The following is a 19,163-nucleotide window of genomic DNA, read 5'->3' on the forward strand; positions in this document are numbered from 1 at the left end:
CTTATTGTCGAAGGAGGGAAGGAGGTTGACCCCAGAGAGAATTGCGGCGATTGCGCTAATGGCTGTGCCAACAACCCAAAGAGATGTGCGTGCCTTTTTAGGTATTACGTCGTACTGCAGGCAGTGGATTCCTAATTTTTCATTGCTAGCGAAACCATTAGTGGCTCTTACGTGCAAGGATGTTTCGACTCCTTTACCATGGACGGAAGAATGTCAGAAAAGTTTTTCTGAATTACGTGATTCATTGTGTTCGGCTCCTGTGTTGGGTACTCCTGACTATAGCAAGCCGTTCACATTATATGTTCACGAGAGGGAAGGTTGTGCGTTGAGTGTTTTAACGCAACCTTTTGGTGGTAAGCAACGTCCATGTGCATATTTTTCCTCGACTTTGGACCCGGTAGCTAGAGCGTTGCCGAGTTGTTTGCGAGCGACGGCGGCAGCCGCGGTCTCCATCCGACAATCAGCAGGATTGGTCATGGATAATATGCTTACGGTGATGGTTCCGCATGCAGTCGATACTCTTTTAAATCGTACGAAAACTCAGCACTTGACGAGTGCGAGGTTGTCTGGGTACGAGTTGACGCTGTTGGCAAGCCACATTCGAATAAAACGTTGTAATGTTCTGAACCCGGCAACTTTGTTACCAACTAGCTCAGAGTCAGATGAAATAACAGAACACGATTGTTATTTGAGGACAGAGGAGGAAACAAAAGGTCGAGTGGACCTTAAAAACACCCCATTGGAAGACCCAGACGGTACACTGTATGTGGATGGTTCATGTTTCAAGTTGCCGAATGGCGATGTGACTACTGCATATGCTGTTGTAACGTTGAATACTGTTGTTGAGACTGCGAGATTAAGTCAGAATTCTGCCCAAGCTGCAGAGCTGATCGCTCTTACTAGAGCATGTGCGTTAGCAAAAGGGAAGCGTGTGAATGTGTTTACCGATAGCCAATATGCCTTTGGCGTCGCACATAGTTTTGGACGGTTGTGGAGAGAGAGAGGTTTTCTAACATCGCATGGTACGAAGATTCAGCATGGCCAGCTTGTGAATGATCTTTTGGATGCGCTTACGTTGCCTAAGCAAGTGGCAATTGTTAAATGTAGTGCGCATCGTAAGGTGACGGATGATGTTGGTCGTGGTAATGCTTTTGCGGATGAGACTGCTAAGGAGACTGCCCGGAACCTTAGCACACGAATGTATGTGACGAGCTCGGTTAGGTGGCCCACAGAATCAAGTATGTGTGAGGACACTATAGAGAGTGTGAAAGCAATTCAGAATGAGGCCACAGAGACTGAAAAGACGAAGTGGAAAGAAAGTACGGGAAAGTTGGATACGAATGGTTGTTGGATTGATTTGTCTGATCAGAAAAGATGGATGTTACCGGATGCGTATGTGTTGGCTGTTGTGACTATGGCGCATGGGGTAGCACATATTAGTGCGAAAGGTATTTGTAAATTACTGTCTCCTGTGTGGAAGAATGATGGTATTACGAAATGTGCTGAACGCTTGGTTAAGAATTGTATGGTATGTATGTTGTACAATCCTGGTAAGGGAACCCCAACTCCTCCTGGCAGTTTTGCTCCCCCTTCATGTCCCTTTGAAGTGATCCAATTGGACTTCATCCATATGGAGCGATGCAATAACCTGAAATACGTCTTAGTTGTGGTTTGCGCATTCTCCCGATGGATCGAGGCCTATCCTCTCAAAGACAATACTGCTTTGTCTACTGCGAAAATCCTACTGAAGGAATATTTTCCTCGGTATGGAATGCCTAGAGTCGTGTGGTCAGATAACGGAAGTGAGTTTGTGGGTAGTGTGATGAAGAGTGTGTGTAAGGGCCTTGGAATTAATCAGAAATTCCATAGCGCCAATCATCCCCAGTCAGCCGGTTTGGTTGAAGGGTATAACGGCACTCTTAAACTAAAACTAGCAAAGATTCAGGCTACGACTGGTCTCTCGTGGCCTGACGCTTTACCCTTAGCATTACTGTCAACAAGGGCAACTGTACACTCCCGAGTAGGGCTCAGTCCCTATGAAATAGTGTTCGGTCGTCCTGCTAATGTTTGGGGGGTCCCTAGACCGGGTATTTTCTGTGATCTTGAGTATCCAATGTTGATCGATTATCTTCATGACTTGACTGCTAAACTGAGGTTAATTCACCAACAGGTTCACAAAGCATTGCCGACGCAGACGGAGGGTCCAGGCCACCAGCTCCAGCCCGGAGATTGGGTGGTGACGCGCAACTTTTCGCGCAAGAACAACTTGGACCCGAGGTTCACTGGACCCTACCAGGTCCTCCTTGCCACGAGAACTGCAGTTCGTCTTGAGGGGCGGAAGAATTGGGTGCACGCCACCCACACGAAGAAAGTCCCTATCCCGTTGCCAGCAGACTCGTGGGTGAGGAAAGGCATTGCATCAACTGAAACCGAAGGATTGCCGGCGTTTGTACCTTTCAGTGACGCACAACCTGTCGGAGAATCCTCAGCGCAGCAGAAAGACACTGTTGAACATTTGACAGCAAAAGACTCAAGACCAGAACATTCAGCTGATCAACAGGACGTTGTCCCTTCAACCGATCCTTTGTTTGACGAACAGACACGTCCTGGGAAAACCCGATACTTTTTGCGATCTAGCACCAGAGACTAATAAAAGATCCTGTTCTGTCCCCTGACAATTGCATTATCCCGTTCTCCACGATCAGTTTGAACACTCGTATTTCTGTAATTATTTTGTATATATATTCATTGAGTTTCGTTCCTCATATTTTTGCTTCCACAGCTGAGAGACATTGTTTTCGCATATATATATATATATATATTTGTGAAATAAAGACCGTAGGGCCGCGCGCGTACTTCCTTCTGGTTAGTAGGTCTTGACACTAGGTTAAAGACCGTCGGTTCCTGGGAACTCCTAGGGATGGACTACTGCTACACAGAACGAAGTGCGTCAAGAAACGTTGCGGACGGTCGTAGGGAATGACATTTTCGAAGCTGACGGACTTGGAAGGAGCTCAAGAGCAAAGATTCAAGCTGCGGCAACTCAGTCGTACCAAATGCTTTAAATTCCAAATATTTGTATTGTTTTTGACTGTTTCTGCATTACTGGCGGGGGGGTGTATTACACGATGTTTTACTTCTTACCTTCTGATATACCTACTCCTACCCCTGACCCTAAACTTACCTCCACTGCATCTCCTCATTCTTTTCATATCTTACCTGAACACGAGCAGGCTAGACGTGCAGAATTCCGCAACAATTCCTTTATTCAGCTCCTTCACCAGCATCAGTTAGTGGTTAACACTACTAATTGTTGGGTGTGTGGGTTGATGCCACATACTACGGATAAGGGAATTCCATATTTGGTGTTACCGTATAGTTCCCAAGGGTCTGCTCGAGCATTTCAAACAATGTTTCGAAGCGCACTGGGTTTCCACCCCATTCGAGAACCACGTTCCCCCTACTCTGGTCCTACCTCGTACCAAAAACCTTTGTCTATAGCAATAGAGGATTTAGATAGCGATATCTATGATCCCTCGCTTATTCCTGAAGAAGAGGTACAAGCCTATAGGGTCCTAAGTAGAGGCGAATATAGTGTGTTCACTGGTGAAAAACAGCTTAAAAGCTCGCCTCCGATATGGGTCGTACCCCACATTGGTAATTTTTGTCTAATAGGTCGTGGCCGAAGATCGAAAGCCCGACTTGGAGAGAGTGCTTGCACTGAAAATTACATCCTACCGATGGTCTCGTCCCCTGTGTTTTTGGCTGCCAAGGGTACATACTTTATCTGTCATGATCGTGCGTATGCATGGTTGCCCTCTGACTTCATGGGCTCATGTTTTATCGCAAACTTGTTGCCTCCGACGTTCACTGCAGATGCAGATTATCACAAGACTAGAGTTGTGAGAGGCGTAATTAGCGAAGAGGATACTGCCGGTCAAGAGGCAGGAGACTTTTTCAAGGGTTTCCTCCCGTTTTGGGGACCTATGGTTAATAGTAGGAATCTGAGACAGTTGACTCGAGTGGTAGAATCGACAGCTAATATTACTGCCAGTGCCCTTGGTAATATCACCACTGAACTTCAGGCGGATAGGCTTATGACGTTACAAAACCGTATGGTTTTAGAGGTCATCTTAGCAGATCGAGGTGGGGTATGTAAGGTGATCCATTCGAGCTGCTGCATTTTTATTCCAGATAACGCTCCAACTGTCTATCAAGCCATCTCGAAGTTGCATAAGATCTCCGAATCCATACACGTGGATGTAGGGGATTGGACGCTACTTGGGTGGTTTTGGGGCCTGATGTCGACTTGGGGTTGGAAGATTCTGACGATCATCGGAGTCGTTGTGGCGTTCCTGTTCACGTGTTGCCTTTGTGTGCAGTGCGGTCCTGCCTTATGTGGCCTCTGTGCTACAAAGTGTATGAGACAGCCACCTGCTACTAGGGGGACTCGGTTGGACAGAGCTATGCTACAACATCTCAATGGTCTGATGAATATCGAATATGATTCTGACTAGTGCTTGCCTACATGAGGGCAAAAGGAGCGTCTGAGGTTCCGTGACAATTATAAGTGGTGTTTTCGACTCGCACGAATATGGTCGAGTCTGGTATCTATGAACCGCAAATGACGAGTTTGGTAAGTGTGCACAGTTTTGCTGTGCTAACTTAATCCGTTCGTTTGTTATGTGGGTTTTTTATCTGTACCCACGGGTTCCATCTTAGATACGGCATCCATTTTGTCTCTTGCCCTCAAGTAGCCAGCGAACGGATGCTGTCCGCTTCGCGACCCTGGGACTCTCAAGAGATTTGCGGAAAACACATGTTCTTTATAAGTGTCTTTATGATACTGTAAGGCAGATGGCGCCGCTCGAGGCTCATCTTGCCGCACGGACTTATTGTCTCAGCCGTGCATCTCATTAGGCACGTCCCTTTGATGCCTGTATCTCATGTTTCCCGATACCTCCCCTTTTTCACCCTTTCCGATTTCCCCACTGTCACCGTCTTCCTCTGCACCTGTCTCTGTTCCTATTTCGATCTGTTTTACTGCCGATTGGAATGCACTAATGTTGGGAAGATGGGTTTTTATCAGTTGGGAACCGCCAAATGTTTCCGCACTTATGTTCCGGACTTTGTATGTATCAAAGTGACCAAAGCGACCCCTCTGGGGGATAATTATGGGAACCGGGTTGTAAACCTTTGTGTGTCATGTTGTCATATGGGTAAAATCTGTATAAAAGGAGCGATCCACAGAACCAATTTGAAGCAGTCTCCCCAAGTTGCACGTGTTGTCCTTGTCGTGACTTCTGTGTTCCCTGCAGTAAATAAAGCTTGAATCTTTGACGCCGAAGGAAGTGTCCCGTGTCTCTGTCATTGGTACGCCGGAACAGGTAACCCACGAAGGTTTCAGGTGTTGTCCCCTGGCACCGCTGGGTCTTAAAGAACCCAGTCCTTCAAGATCCTGCTCACTTTGCCACTAGATTCAAGCTAGCCTGGCTGAAATGGGGTGTTACCCCGAAACCGGTCCCAGGATGCTTGTTTCCGGTCCAGGGGAGACATGGCTTGGCAGTTTGGCTGGGCTGTTCCCATGAGGCACAGGGCCAAGACTGATTTGCATATAGCTGTGTCTAAACTGGGGTGGCAAAGTGAGATAAAGAATGATGATGGATTCAACCCAGATCTGTGACTGGGGGTGAGTGTCTGAGAAGTTTCAGCACTCCGTCCATCATCTCGTGTGTTTGCTTTGTTCGCCCAAGTTGGCAGGGTATGCCCAGACGTGGGTCCCTTGCTCACTTTGCCACTGGATTCAAGCTAGCCTGGCTGAAGAGGGGTGTTACCCCGAAACCGGTCCCAGGATGCTTGCTTCCGGTCCAGGATAGACATAGCTTGGCATTTCGGGCTGGACTGTTCCCATGAGGCACAGGGCCAAGACTGATTTGCATATAGCTGTGTTTGAACTGGGGTGGCAAAGTGAGTTAAAGATCTGGGGGTGAGTGTCTGAAAAGTTTCAGCGCTAAGTCCATCATCTCCTTGTGGCTACCTTCTTCCTTAATCAATGCATAAGCAACCCTTGGACTGGTTTCGCCCTTGTTATGAGCTCATCAGCTGTGTATAGCTTGGCTCCAATGGCACAGTGTGCAGGGGGCACCATCCCTGGGCATACCCTTCTCACTTTGGGTGACATATTAAAGAACACAAATAGTGATGGATTGAATGCTTTAATTAATCTCAGCCACTGGTAATTACTGGGGCCGCATCACAGTCCATCGCTATTTTGCGCACCATGTCACCTCTGTTTGGACCAGACTATATGCTCCTATTGGAGCAGGGTCAAACCTGATTTGAATATAGCTGGGTACAAACTGAGGTGGCATGGTGAGCAAAATAACAATGGACTGGAATGCATCCCAATTAGTTACCAGGGGCTGAGATTAATTCAAGCCCTTCACCCATCACTATTTGTATACTTACATTTTTAAAATATTTTTATTTTACTGATACCCGATTAGGGTCAAATTCGTGCTATATAAAAATAGCATGAACTTGAGCCGAATCGGGTATCAGACCGCTTTACATAGCACCAGTTGCATTACATGAGGACACATTCATTTTTGTTAGGCACGGGGAGATTAAGTGATTTGCCCAGAATCACAGGATGTTCTGCATCATTGCCGAGACTCGAACCCAGTTCCCAGATTCGAGGTCGACCACCAGAGCTGCTAGGCCAACTCCTCTCCCCTATTTGGAGGAGGTACATCAGAGATTGTGGACACATGTAATGTCGTCTGGGGTCAGATGATGTTACGGTTAGATTGTTTTCCGGAGTTTCTATTTTGTGCACTAATAATAATTATTTTCTTTTATACATGAATATGTATATGTGTTTGTCAAAAACGTAGTTTTGCAAACAAGCCTGTCGCCTCCACCAAAAGGAGTAGGTTAACAGAAACGGGTGGAGGTCCAGTTATAAATTAAATGAAAGCAAAGTGCCCAATTGCTGGCACAAAGAATCTCGCACTCCACAGTGTTGAAAGTTTAGTTTTTAATCTGCAAAGCATTTCAACCATCATGTCTTCCTCACGGCCTGACAAACATTGGCCCACATGCATCAAAGTGATTTACATTCGCAAATGATGCGAATCGCAAAATTCGGCCGTTTGCGAGTGCAAATCTTTGTTTTGGGATGCATTAACTTTTTTGGCTTTTTCGCAATTTAAGAAATCGCAATTTATTTGCGATTTCTTAAATTGCGATGGCATTTAGGAAATCGCAATTTTGAGATTTCTTAAATGCAATGCATCATGTGAAAAAATTTCCGCATTCGCAGATTAGAAGTGTTAAATTAGCATGAAGTCAACCTTCATGGTAATTTTAGAAAAGTTTCAAAAATTCATAAAAGTGCATTTTTGACACTTTCATTTTACACTTACACATGCCCTTGGGCATGTATGTGTGAAAAATGGACTGTATGTAACATTTCAGGGGTGCAGGGGGGGGGTCCTTTGGACCCCCCCTGCACCCTAGAAATTACATTCTCATTTTGCGATTGCTTAATTGCGAATCGCAAATTGAGAATGCCTTCCCATTGATTCCTATGGGCCTCTAGGCCCATAGGAATCAATGTAAAGGGATTTCTTATTTGCGATTCGCAAAATTGGAAATCGCAAATAAGGAAAAATAAGAAATCGCAAAAATATATGCGGATTTTTAATGCATAGGTATTTGCGATTTCTAAATTGCGATTCCTTAATTTTCGCAATTTAGGAATCGCAAATACCAACAATGATGCATGTGGGCCATTGTGCTCAACCACTTTATAAAACATACCATAATCAATGAACAGAAGATATGGGCGCCTCATTTGTGATTTTCCAAAATACACCGTCATGCTTTTGCCACAAAGGTAAAAACTGACTAAAAGGTAGTGCCCTTTACATATTAAACAAATTGCATGTAAATAAGGGGGACATTTCTCATAATACAATAATCTCTATCAAGTAAATTTGTCACATATATCGGAGTGCAATTCAGTGTGTCAAGAGAGCTTGCAGTATAGCAGGGAGGAAAGAAGCATGCAAGTGATCTGATATATTGCAACAACCTAATGATAGCATTGGCAACATTGTAAGTGCGAGGATTAAAAAATGTGTGAGATATAATACGTCACGTTTGATCGGCCATTTTAAACCACCATGTGTGTTAATATGTATAAATAAGTGAATTGCCGTGTATACACATAGCAGAGATTTAAGCAGCAAATTCTGAGAAAGAAATTGCATATTCGGTAATAAACTGACAGAAATAAGTAAATCAGTAAAGTGCTGCATTTGCAAGTCAAAAAGATACAAAGGAAGAAATTAATATATTGCTAGCAATATCTATGGGACTCCCACGATGAAAGAGGCCACTCATTTTTGTCACTACAAAACGTGTGGAGTTACTCACAAGTTATATTTTGCCACTTGGCTACATGTTTCTGAGTCTGCATATTATGTATGAATTTAATATGTATTTGACTATCGTTACATTTACGAATATGCATTTCTTCCTTTTTAGACTGATCACCAAACTAATCAAGAACGTGCAGGAGCTCTCCCAGTGTCTCTCGAGGTGCTCTGAGATAAAATAATGCATCATCTGGGTACAGTGACACTAGAGGATTAGCTTCACCCACCTTTGTACCCCACTGAGACAAATGGCAGTGGACCGTGACCACCAAGGGATCCAATGCCAGAGCAAACAACAAGGGCGACAGCGGGCAGACCTGTCGAGTGCCAGCTTCCAGCAGCTTGAGCGGCGATTCCCCACCCTGACCCTTGCACTTGGGCTCGTGTAAAGTAATCAGAGCCAGGCACAGACCAAACAAGCATGACTTCTAAAAGGTATCCCCCAATCAACTGTCTCAAATGCCTTTTCTAAATCTAATGCCACCTCCTCATTCTCCTCCTCCACCTCATGCAGAATGTGTGCGAGTCTTCTCAGGCTCATACCCGTATTATTGCCTGCGATAAACCCACATTGATCTTCATAGAGCAACCCTCCCACAACAGGGCTCAAGCGGCTAGCTAACATCTTGCAAAGGAACTGGGCATCGGTATTCAACATAGTCAGGGGCCTGAATAAGGCGGGGTCCATCACCCCCCCTCCCCACCCTCCCTTGGGGTTGGGCATCAGGCATATTCCCCCTTGCCTAATAGTGGGTGGCAACATTCCCTTGTCTATCACTTCCACATATACCTCCAGGAGACCCTCAGTAAGGTAAGCTTGATAGGATTCCATGCGGAACCCTTACCCCGTGCTTTAGGTTTAGGAAGCAACTTCAGCACCACCCTCAGTTCTTCAAATGTGAGATCCGACTCCAGCTTGAAACTCACTTCCTCACCCACTGGCAGTGATGTAAGATGTTGCAAATAGTTCTGGATCAATGCCTGTGTGATTCTCTGGTAAATGGGGCTTATATGTTTCCACCACTTCAGCTCACATGGTCGTCAGTGCACCATCCACTGCCCTAAAATGTCCAACTGAGTCGAAGCCGCCCCTCTGCGTAGGATCGAAGCCAGAAGCCTCTCCTGTTTGTCTTTCTCCCTATGAAGGCACTGCCGATACTGCATTAGCGTCACCCTGACCCAAATAACCCCTTTTACCAGTCCCCCAGTCTGCAGGCCAGTTAGTTCAGCTTCCTTGTCCTTGAGCTCCCTCCCCAGCCGTCTCTGTACCCCGCATGTTAATCCCACACACTGTCCCGCATCACCACCTTCATCGCCTTCTACTCAGTGGCCCTAGTAGAGGTGCTCCCCCAGTTCTGTGCCATATATTCCATCTATACCAATGCCAGGGACTCCCTACCCTGAGCGTCTGAGTACATTGGCTGGAAATCTCCAGTACAACCTCCGCTCTGGCGCAGTCCCCCAGATCAAGTTGCAGCTATCCAGGGTATGGTCTGACAAAACTCTAGCCAGGTAGGATACTTTCACTCTCATCTGCTGGGCGCTCAGCCAACAGCACTCGATCCAGCTTGCTATATGCATTGTGAGTAAGGGAGTGGCAGATTTAAACCAGACTCCGAGGATTGCGACCTCCACACAAACAGTCCCAGATTATGCATCACCACCCTCAATGTGACAGTCATTTGAGGCTTCACTCCCTGACCCATTATAGGCCCCGGGGAGCCCACCCACAGGGCCGCATTACATTAGGGGAATTGTTGTTGTCCAAAACGTTATTGTTGTCACTGACATTATCACCTAACCATAACATTACTCTACCTTTGATTTTTTTCACTATATATATATATATATATATATATCATGTGATCAAGGCCCAGATGTGGCTGAAACGCGTCATGGTGGCGATGCAGGGTGCTTGTTAAATAAACTTATTTGCACAAAGAACTTATTGGGTCCACGAATATTCATCTTTTCGGCTGGATTGGATGCTTGGATGAAATACTGCGATATATATATATATATATATATATACCGAATTGACATAAATGCAGTTGAAACAAATTTTGTATGATCAGTAGAAATTGTTTTATTCGTGTGTTTTGGTGTCACATTTTCATGAAAAACCCCATTTTAGACCAGATGAATGCTACCACCATCACTCCTGCTTTCCCCCCTGCGCAAATCATAGACCCTAAGGCTCTGCAAACCACATCCAAGCTGTTTTATAGTAGTTTAGCTCTACTTTTATGATTACATTGCTTTCACTGAACTTTTCTATGTTCTCTATGTCTTCTAACTTTCTCAAGGTTCCTTCCGCTGCCTTCCATTGTGATCACTAGTCTACTCATTTACTGAATGTCCTATTGTTTAAATGTTTCATATTAGTTACAACATCTCCAGATGGCATGAGCATAGACCGTGAAGAGTACATTTCTGAAAACTGGGATGGTGGTTATGTGTTAAGTGTTATGTGTGCATTTTCTTGTGTTCTGATTTGATAAAGGAATTGTTCTTAATCTCACACAACGACAATCACGCAGATTTCCTTATGTTTTTTGCAAAATAAAGTGTATGCGAACCCCTTTATTTTGCGTATGAGCCACAATTTAAGAGATTTTGGGAAGACTAATATGTTGCTAGTGGTGCTGTCCTACTTCGTTCTAATATTGCTTCTCACTTAGGGCTTAGAATAATTTCGGATGTTTGCATAATCTATATAAATCTGCATTTGAGAGACTTCAAGGCATTTACACTAACGCTTATTTTTTAATTTCGCAATAGAACCCTTTTACTTTATTTTCATCTTGAACGGTTTTACTCTGCTAATTGATGTTTAGGGGGTGCCTTGGCACATAATTCAATCTGTAGTACAACATGATGCACATTTTTGGGGTGTCAAAAAATTCTAGGGCCCGGTTTTGCTCCCACATTACTGCTTCACTGCTTTCTACCTGCTGTTACCTCAGTCACAGAACTGTGAAGAAAGCTACAAGTGCAACAACCCAAGTGCTGCTCAAGTGGGCGCACGTTAAGAGTACACCCACCACTTACAGGGGCCAATCATTGTTATTTGTAATTATCAACTTATCATTCCCTCTTGTTGACTACATTTTTCAGCTCAGGCTTTACCAGCAGGAACAAAAAGCCCCAGCTTGACTTGTTGCTACCCTTTCCCACCCTCTTTGGAAAAGTAATCAGTTGAGCGCCTGTTACCGGGAAAGCGATTAAGTTGCTTGTTTCGAACACTATTCTTCTATAAGCCCTAGCCTACAAAAGGTGCTTACAGCACAAAGACACTTTGGTTGTGGAGCCTTTTCCAAAATTTAAATCCCAGGGTGGTCCACATGCCAAGGCCCACACACCCCAGTGACAGCAGTGTGAGCCTGGCGGGTACAGAGAGCCACACAATTATTGGAGAATCTGTCTGCATTGTGCTCAGGTTGAGCACAGTTAGGGCCTTGTTTTACTATCTTTCAAGAGTTGTTTACCACGTTGAATAACTGATTGTACTCGGACAATGCAGCTCTGGGCTGTACCTAGCTCCAATTTCTTTGGAGCGGATTATCAAAACACAGATTGGACCAGGCAGAGTGGATATAAAATAACGTGAAGTGGTTTTCTCACAGTGATCCTTCGCCCGCTGCCCTGGTCAAGGAGGCTACCATACTGGAAAGTCAAAAATACCTGCATGTAACAATATTTCTCAAATCCAGGCCTGCTCAGATTTGCAAACTATACACAGCCAAACAAAGCACAAAGCAATTGGTAAGTTACCTTCCCGTAACAGTGGTTCTCCAGCTTGGATTTTCTCGGATTCACAAGCTTTGTCTATTTGTCATCTGTGTGGCAGAGTATATCAAAAGTTTATCAAAGTGTAGAAAATCTAATGCTAAAATGGAAAAGATGCTAATGCCTAAAGAACGTTACCGCGATAGCCTCATGGTCCTAAATTTACCCTTAAGGCCCATGAGGTCTACAGTACCCTTTGACATCAGGGCTTCTCAACAGCCTCTTATTTGCTGCTAAGGGACTAGACAGAAGGAGAAGATGTGGAAAGTAAAGTCAGTAAATAGGATTAAAAAGGCCCAGTTTCCTTTCTGCTCCTCCAGCTGCATCCCTGACCCATGATCAGGGGATAAAAGAGTAAGCTCGGAGTAGCAATGGCTACCCCTAATTTAGCTCAATGGGTAATCTGTGTCACATGACACAAATATTAGGCACTTGGGGCCAGGATTATTTAAACCTCTGGAATCGGTGATGTATCTTGTTGAGAAAAGACAGATACTTTACCTGTGGCAATGCAATTCCTGCCAAACTGATTTGCTCTCCTTACATGGAAAAAATTGGCAAATTTTTGCAGAAATACTATTTTAAGGCTGTATGACCAATGGGAGCTTACTAGCAGTATGGTTAGGCTCCACACATTCTCACCTCCATTTCCTTCATATGGGCAAATTCATCCATTTTCAACCTCATAGTTTCTTTGCGCTGCTGCCTGGGAAGCTTGTCAACTTCAACTTTAATCTATATCAGTAGGAGAAAGAGAGGAAGATGTAAAAAAGATATTTAACAGAAACAATTCAACAGTGCCATACAATCAAACAAGCACAACGCAATAGGTCTCGCAATTGTGAGATTTTGCGCTATTGGCATTGTAAATTGCAATGCCTTTTATAATATTGAAAGGCATTGTCATTTACAATGCCAATAGGTCAAAGTTTGGCAAAAGCAAGACCTATTGTATTGCAGAGCACGGTGTCTGTGAAGCGGGCGCCGCCCTCACCATTAAAGTTTAAAATAAAAAAAAAATAAGCTGACAGAAAGCACTGTCCTCCTGAAGCGGACGCCGCGTTCAGCTTAAAAGTAATAATGACAAAGAAAACATTGCCATTGCACCGGGAGTGCTGTGGGGGTAGGGGACAGCCACTTTTAAATTTAGAGCGGCATATCGCTCCATACAAAAAGTGTCCGCCTTTGTCCTGTATGGGCACACTGCACATACAAGAAGCAGCAGCCATCGTTCCCATTAGTGAATAAACAAAACATTGCTCACCGACTTATAACGCAGGCCACGTAACAACCCAAGCAAAAGGTCCAGCTGTTATAGGAGGTAACAAATTTTGACAAGGCAGTACCAAGGAGGGACTAACAAGCCTATTTACGAGTCAGAAGCCAGCACTTACGAAGGACAATGACAAAACCAATGACAAATCAGGGCGGAGTGGGCGGGGCTTCAAGTACATACTCCAATACAGCATCCCTTACAGAGCAGCGCATGCGGGCTGCCGCTAGGTTTGACCTAAAAAGCTTTCCCTCCCAACAGACAATTGGATAAAATGAGGTCACCATATGTCCTGAAGTGGTCTAGCTAACTGGGAAATCATGTAACTGAAGTTACTAATTTTCCATCACCACACGACTGTTACAAAATGCCAAGAGGGCTACTGGAGTGGCGCACACGGGGGCAAAGCCTAATGATGCAGTCTGCCACATGGGCATACCTGGCATGGGGGAGTCTGTCACCTCTGAACAGCACCAGATATACGGTGTTGGCATTTATATAGTGCTCCAAACCCACAGCGAAATGCCAAAGTGAATGGACACACTGCTTGCATGCTTCATCGTGGTTGGCTGGGGCTGCGTGAGTGTTGGCGTGGCGTGTGTATTAACTGTTTTGGTGTTGTGCATCACTGACCACAGTGGTGCCCTTTGGCTGAAGTAGGTCTCAGGGCTTAAACAAGTAGTGGCAGTGTGACGAATGAGCAGTAGAGTGTATGCGGCTTACAAAAACTTTTAGCTGTATCTGGTTAAAAAGCTCTGGGGTGTTAGCATGGCCCCAAGTAAGAGATTTTTCTGTGCTTGTGGTCATGCGTAATTAGTAACTGATTGTGCTCTGATGACCGAGTCTTTTCCAGCAGCCCTACCTGTCTTTGAAGGTTAAGCCTGAAGTCAAGTGTGCCCTTTTTTTTAGCATCGTTCTTTTAAGCATGTCGCACAACATACCGGATGCTGTGACTCAAGCCATTGTTTTATAAACGCCTTGGTAGGAATATCCTGTTGTGAGGAAGCTCAGGAACTGACTTCAGCCTACAATACAATTTGGTTCCTGGATATATTATTTGAATCAGTGCACACTGTCCTGTTTCTTTTGAAAAATCCGAGATTATCGTATTTAAATACTATTTTGGTGACTTGGAGGCACTTCATGGGGTTGTGCATCAGTAGTTTCATTCTCGGTTGGGCGCAAAGGGAAGCTTCGGTCTCAGGTGCATGTCGCTTTTGTGCCTAGCTTTCACTTCGCAGTCACAATTTGAGTGCAAATAGCACTCACTCGTGAATTTTGCTAGGACAATTGCCTCCTTGTCCCAGCCACAGTAAATTGATTTTAAAAAAGTATGTCATTCTAATAACGTTGCCATTCAAAACCTAATAATGAATGATATTCTTCCTAGACTATTGCTAAATTTCAGTTCAGATGCAAAACCACAGCAAGAAATCCGTAGGGGGATATTTTGTAACCATTCTACTCACACCACTTGGTGAAGCTTTTCGTATTCTCTAAGTGGTGGGATGAGGAAGGCGGGGGACTAGAAGACTAGCGGGCCTCAGTCACAGCTTTTCGGGTGCGGGATATCCAGGATGGGGCCAACGGGGCAGGTCTGGTCCATGGCTGGCTCGCCTGCTCTGAAAACAGACCCCCAAGCCTGCTTCTTTCCCACAAAATGCCTGTGTGGCCAGTCTAGCCCAAATTGCGGGGTTCTTGCATATAATACCCCTCCAGAGCCAATATATTTTCACTTGAGCGGCTCATTCTTTCGGGGCAGCCAGGAGAAAACCTGAGAAGAGATACTACACAGTGTACGCATTGCAGCGGCCATCAAGTGCATCTCAGACGTACTCCTGTGATCGAAACTAGTATCGACCCTCGAGCCCTACTGACCCTTGAGTAGAGACAATACCACAATACTGGATTTTGAGTGGGAGGAGGCAAGAGGAACACTGCTACATCACACCCTAGAACAGGATTAGGTGATAAATGGAGGATTTACTCCCGGTCTTTCCTCCTCCGGTGAAGGATTAAGCTGTTAAGTAACCTGGGATGAATGGCCAACTGTACCTCCTTCTTCCGCAGCTTCAGCTGCTCAAGGAACCGGTTGTGATCCCTCTCCTGCTCGACCTTCAGCCGCTTCACCTCCTCCTTCCTGTGGAGGGCGTGCTCGAGCTCCCGCCTCTCAATCTGCTGCTTCTGTTGGCGCTCCAGGTTCTCCAGCTCTGAATCAAAGAATTTTATCTTCGTCTGGGAGGAGAATTGTGGAAGAGATAATGGTCAATGCAAAAAACACATACTAGGGTGATGTTCTCTGTTCATGAAGAGCTACGAGAAGTAAAACAAAATAAAAAACTTTCAAAAGGGAGAATAACCCCACACTGGCATCCTGCTCTACTAACATTACAGCCCCCTGTGGAGAGCTTTAGTGGTGTTTAAAGGCCCAGAGGTACAGGTACAGGCCCAGGCCGCAAGGAAGGGCCTATAACAAGAGAGAGCCTCTTAACAACCAGAATAGCATGAATAGCACAAGGGGTATAAGGATATTAAAACATTCCACCAACTGAGGGTGGAATGTACCAAATTAAAAAGGGGGGAACCCACAAGAAACATTGGGGTGCTGCAGCAGGTCTATACCAGTCATTACTGGCCCTCAGCCACTCCTTTGCCGTCAACGGCATTCCCAATGTTCCAATAAATTGTACAACGGCATGCAAAAAAGAGGATCTTTTTTATTTGCAACAATCAACATTGGGTGTTGGGATGGATACACAGAGCATACAATGGGGTTACCATCTCTTTAGTGCCCTACTCTTGACACTGCAGATGTAGACACTAATCGAAGCTTCCATAATCTATAGCCAAAAACCGAACAGCACACACAATCCTTCCCTTGAATAACAAATGACCCTCTCACTTACACTCTTATAAAAGGCCCTTACACAACAAAGAGAGAATCACATACTGGGCAGCTGTAAAGCATCTACTACGTCAAACAATGGAGACCAGCGTGTATTTTGATAGACACATCAAAATTTGCAGCTGGACACAACTTTGTTAAATCCGCTACAGGCATCGGAAATGCGTAACACCACAATGCACTAATATGCAGATATGATGCAGATTAGCTAGAACTCGTTTTCAACGTTACAAGTGTTTACAGACAATCATCTGATGCGGTTCTGAACCCACGTTCAGTGACACAAAAATAGACCGGTTTGCTCCAATAATGAATGTCTGCCAGCCAGCGCCACTCTTAAAACTAGAGGATTCCAAATACAACTATACTCAGGGTTTCCATCAACTTCCATCCCTAGCCATTTTCGCTTGGAATCTATTCACTTAAGAGTTAGAAAAATCTTGTTTCTATTAAATCTCAAGAATTCCATCTCTTACGTCTGCCACTTTTCATCCATCAACATGTGAAACCTACGTGGGCCTCCTGCTCGAAGCGTCGCATCATCTGGTCCAGCTGCAGCTGATGCTTGGAGTGCAGCATGGTCTGATTTCTGTGTTCTTGTTTTTGCAGTAACCGAAGTTCTCGCAGCTCCTGCCGCCTGAAGGGTTACAAAAAACACACAAAAAACACACTCGCAGTGAGCAGGAAGGCCATCTGCTTTTTACTTTTCTGCCTGTTTCTTTTAATATAATCTCTTCTCTGCAAGGCACTGGGATGTAGCTAGCGGCATGGCAAATAAACAAAACAAAGAGCAACAGAGACAGGGAGGTGCTGTCCTGAAAGAAATGAAGGGAAAAAACAAAAGAACTAAATAAATTATGCAAAGGGAATGAATGCACAGCTGGGGGCGATGAGTTGCAGGATAGTTGTGTGGGTGGGAGTGGAAAAGCATGAGCAGAAGGAGCGCCTACACTATGCCCCCTGGAGGGCTGCAGCAGCATGCTTGGATGCAGGAAAGCACCCAAACATTGCAGAGGGCTGGCAGCACTCAAAGCCAGGCACACGGGTTGGCGAAGGAAGGGTCTACCGTGCTCTTGGCTGGCTTCGCTCACTTACCTGAGGAACCTCATCTCCTCGTCTTTCTTCTCGTCCTCGCTGATGATCTTCGAGGTGGTGATGCTCACTTCCACCCCGTCCACCAGGAACCTCCGGGTCCGCTTCAGGGTCCTGTTGTGCAGCCGAGAGTCCTAGCAAAGAAGCGCATGGAGAGGCAGTCAATGGGTGCAAGGCATGCACAGTCAATTGGGGATGTCATGGTCCATAGGCAACATCTGTATACATCCGATGACATCTGGTGATCCCAGACACCACCCACAGCGGGGAAAGCCACCACAATCGGTTGAACTAAAGCATACACGTGGCTGGCTACAGAATTCCCAATCACCCATTGCAACAAACAAACAAACACAAACGACTAAGGAGGTCTCAATCACCCTTTAGCATCTGCTGAACCAACGAACCAACACACATACACACACACAGAAGGACGCCTCAATCCCCCATCAGCATCTTCAGAATCTGTGCATATGTACTGCTAGCTTAAGAATTTTCAATCACCCAGTACCAAATACTAAACCAACACACACACAAGGCTAAGAACTTCCCAATCACTCATTAGCATCTTCAGAGCCCACGCAAATGTACTGCTAGCAAAAGATATCTCAATTTCCCACTACCAGCTGATGAGCCAACACACACACATGCACACCCCCATCACATCCACACGCACGCGCGCACGCACACACACACATGCGAAGTCTAAGTATTTCTCAAACACCCACTGACATCTTTTGAGCCCATGCAATCAACCGTTCTCGTCTGGTGAATCAATCCATGGACTTCTAGTTAAAGACTTCTCAGTCACGCATTATATTGATAAACATTCCTTAAACACCCATTACCATCTGCTGCATCACTGCATACAGACTGCTAGTTCAAGATTTCTCATTTGTCCATGCAGGTGCTGGGCCCATACGTTTGTATTACTAGCTAAAGACTTCCCATGCACAAATTATCTGCTGAACACACAATTGACCACTGCTAACTAAAGGCCTAAAACAACCGCCAGCTGACCTCTGCTGAACAAACACACTTCCTCTGCTGGCAGAAGGCCACCCAGTCCCTTCCTTACCTTCTGCTAAATGTGGGAACATTGACTGCCACCTAAAGATGTTGGACAAGCACCCTTTAACAACCAATGAATTCATGCACATCTCCTGGTTGCCAAAGACTGAAACAGCTGTTAAAACCATGCATGTTAACTACTAACTAAAGACCTCGTAAGCACTCCCAGCCACCTCCTTGTACGATACAACTCCAGTGACAGGTACGCATAGGACAAAACTCACTGCCATCATAAGCTCCCATAAATTTGAGACGGTCATTAGATCACTCGCACTCAATACAATGCAAAATACATCAACACACAGCTACTACCAGAGCACGTGCACACACTATCAAGATCTTCCACACACAAACTACTAAACAGAGCCTAAATGCACTCCAGGAATATCTAACCGCTGCACCCTCACACTCATTTTATAGTCCCAACACAGGTAAGCCCCTGAGCCTAAGCACACCACTGAGCAAAGAGTCCCAGAACACATCCCAGACAAACTACGGGCCACGTGCAGAGCCTCTAGTGAATTTCAGCCCCTACTCAGCAGCCCTCCTACCAATAGCTTGCACAGATATTTAAAGGTAAAGCGTGGTG

At 45.2% G+C, this 19,163-nt stretch overlaps 1 protein-coding gene across 1 annotated transcript in view; it reads right to left on the reverse strand.

Moving 5' to 3' along the window:
* Positions 1–19,163, reverse strand: part of STK10 (serine/threonine kinase 10) — a 381,616-nt gene that overhangs the window by 57,782 nt on the left and 304,671 nt on the right. The window contains exons 10-13 of the mRNA XM_086931586.1: positions 17,507–17,637; positions 16,925–17,048; positions 15,562–15,741; positions 12,876–12,968 (exon numbers count right to left, since the gene is read on the reverse strand). Coding sequence (XP_086787712.1) covers positions 12,876–12,968; positions 15,562–15,741; positions 16,925–17,048; positions 17,507–17,637 — 528 coding nt within the window. The remainder of the gene's footprint in view (positions 1–12,875; positions 12,969–15,561; positions 15,742–16,924; positions 17,049–17,506; positions 17,638–19,163) is intronic.

The sequence above is a fragment of the Lissotriton vulgaris genome, chromosome 7, assembly GCF_964263255.1.
Source record: "Lissotriton vulgaris chromosome 7, aLisVul1.2, whole genome shotgun sequence".
Taxonomy (NCBI): domain Eukaryota; kingdom Metazoa; phylum Chordata; class Amphibia; order Caudata; family Salamandridae; genus Lissotriton; species Lissotriton vulgaris.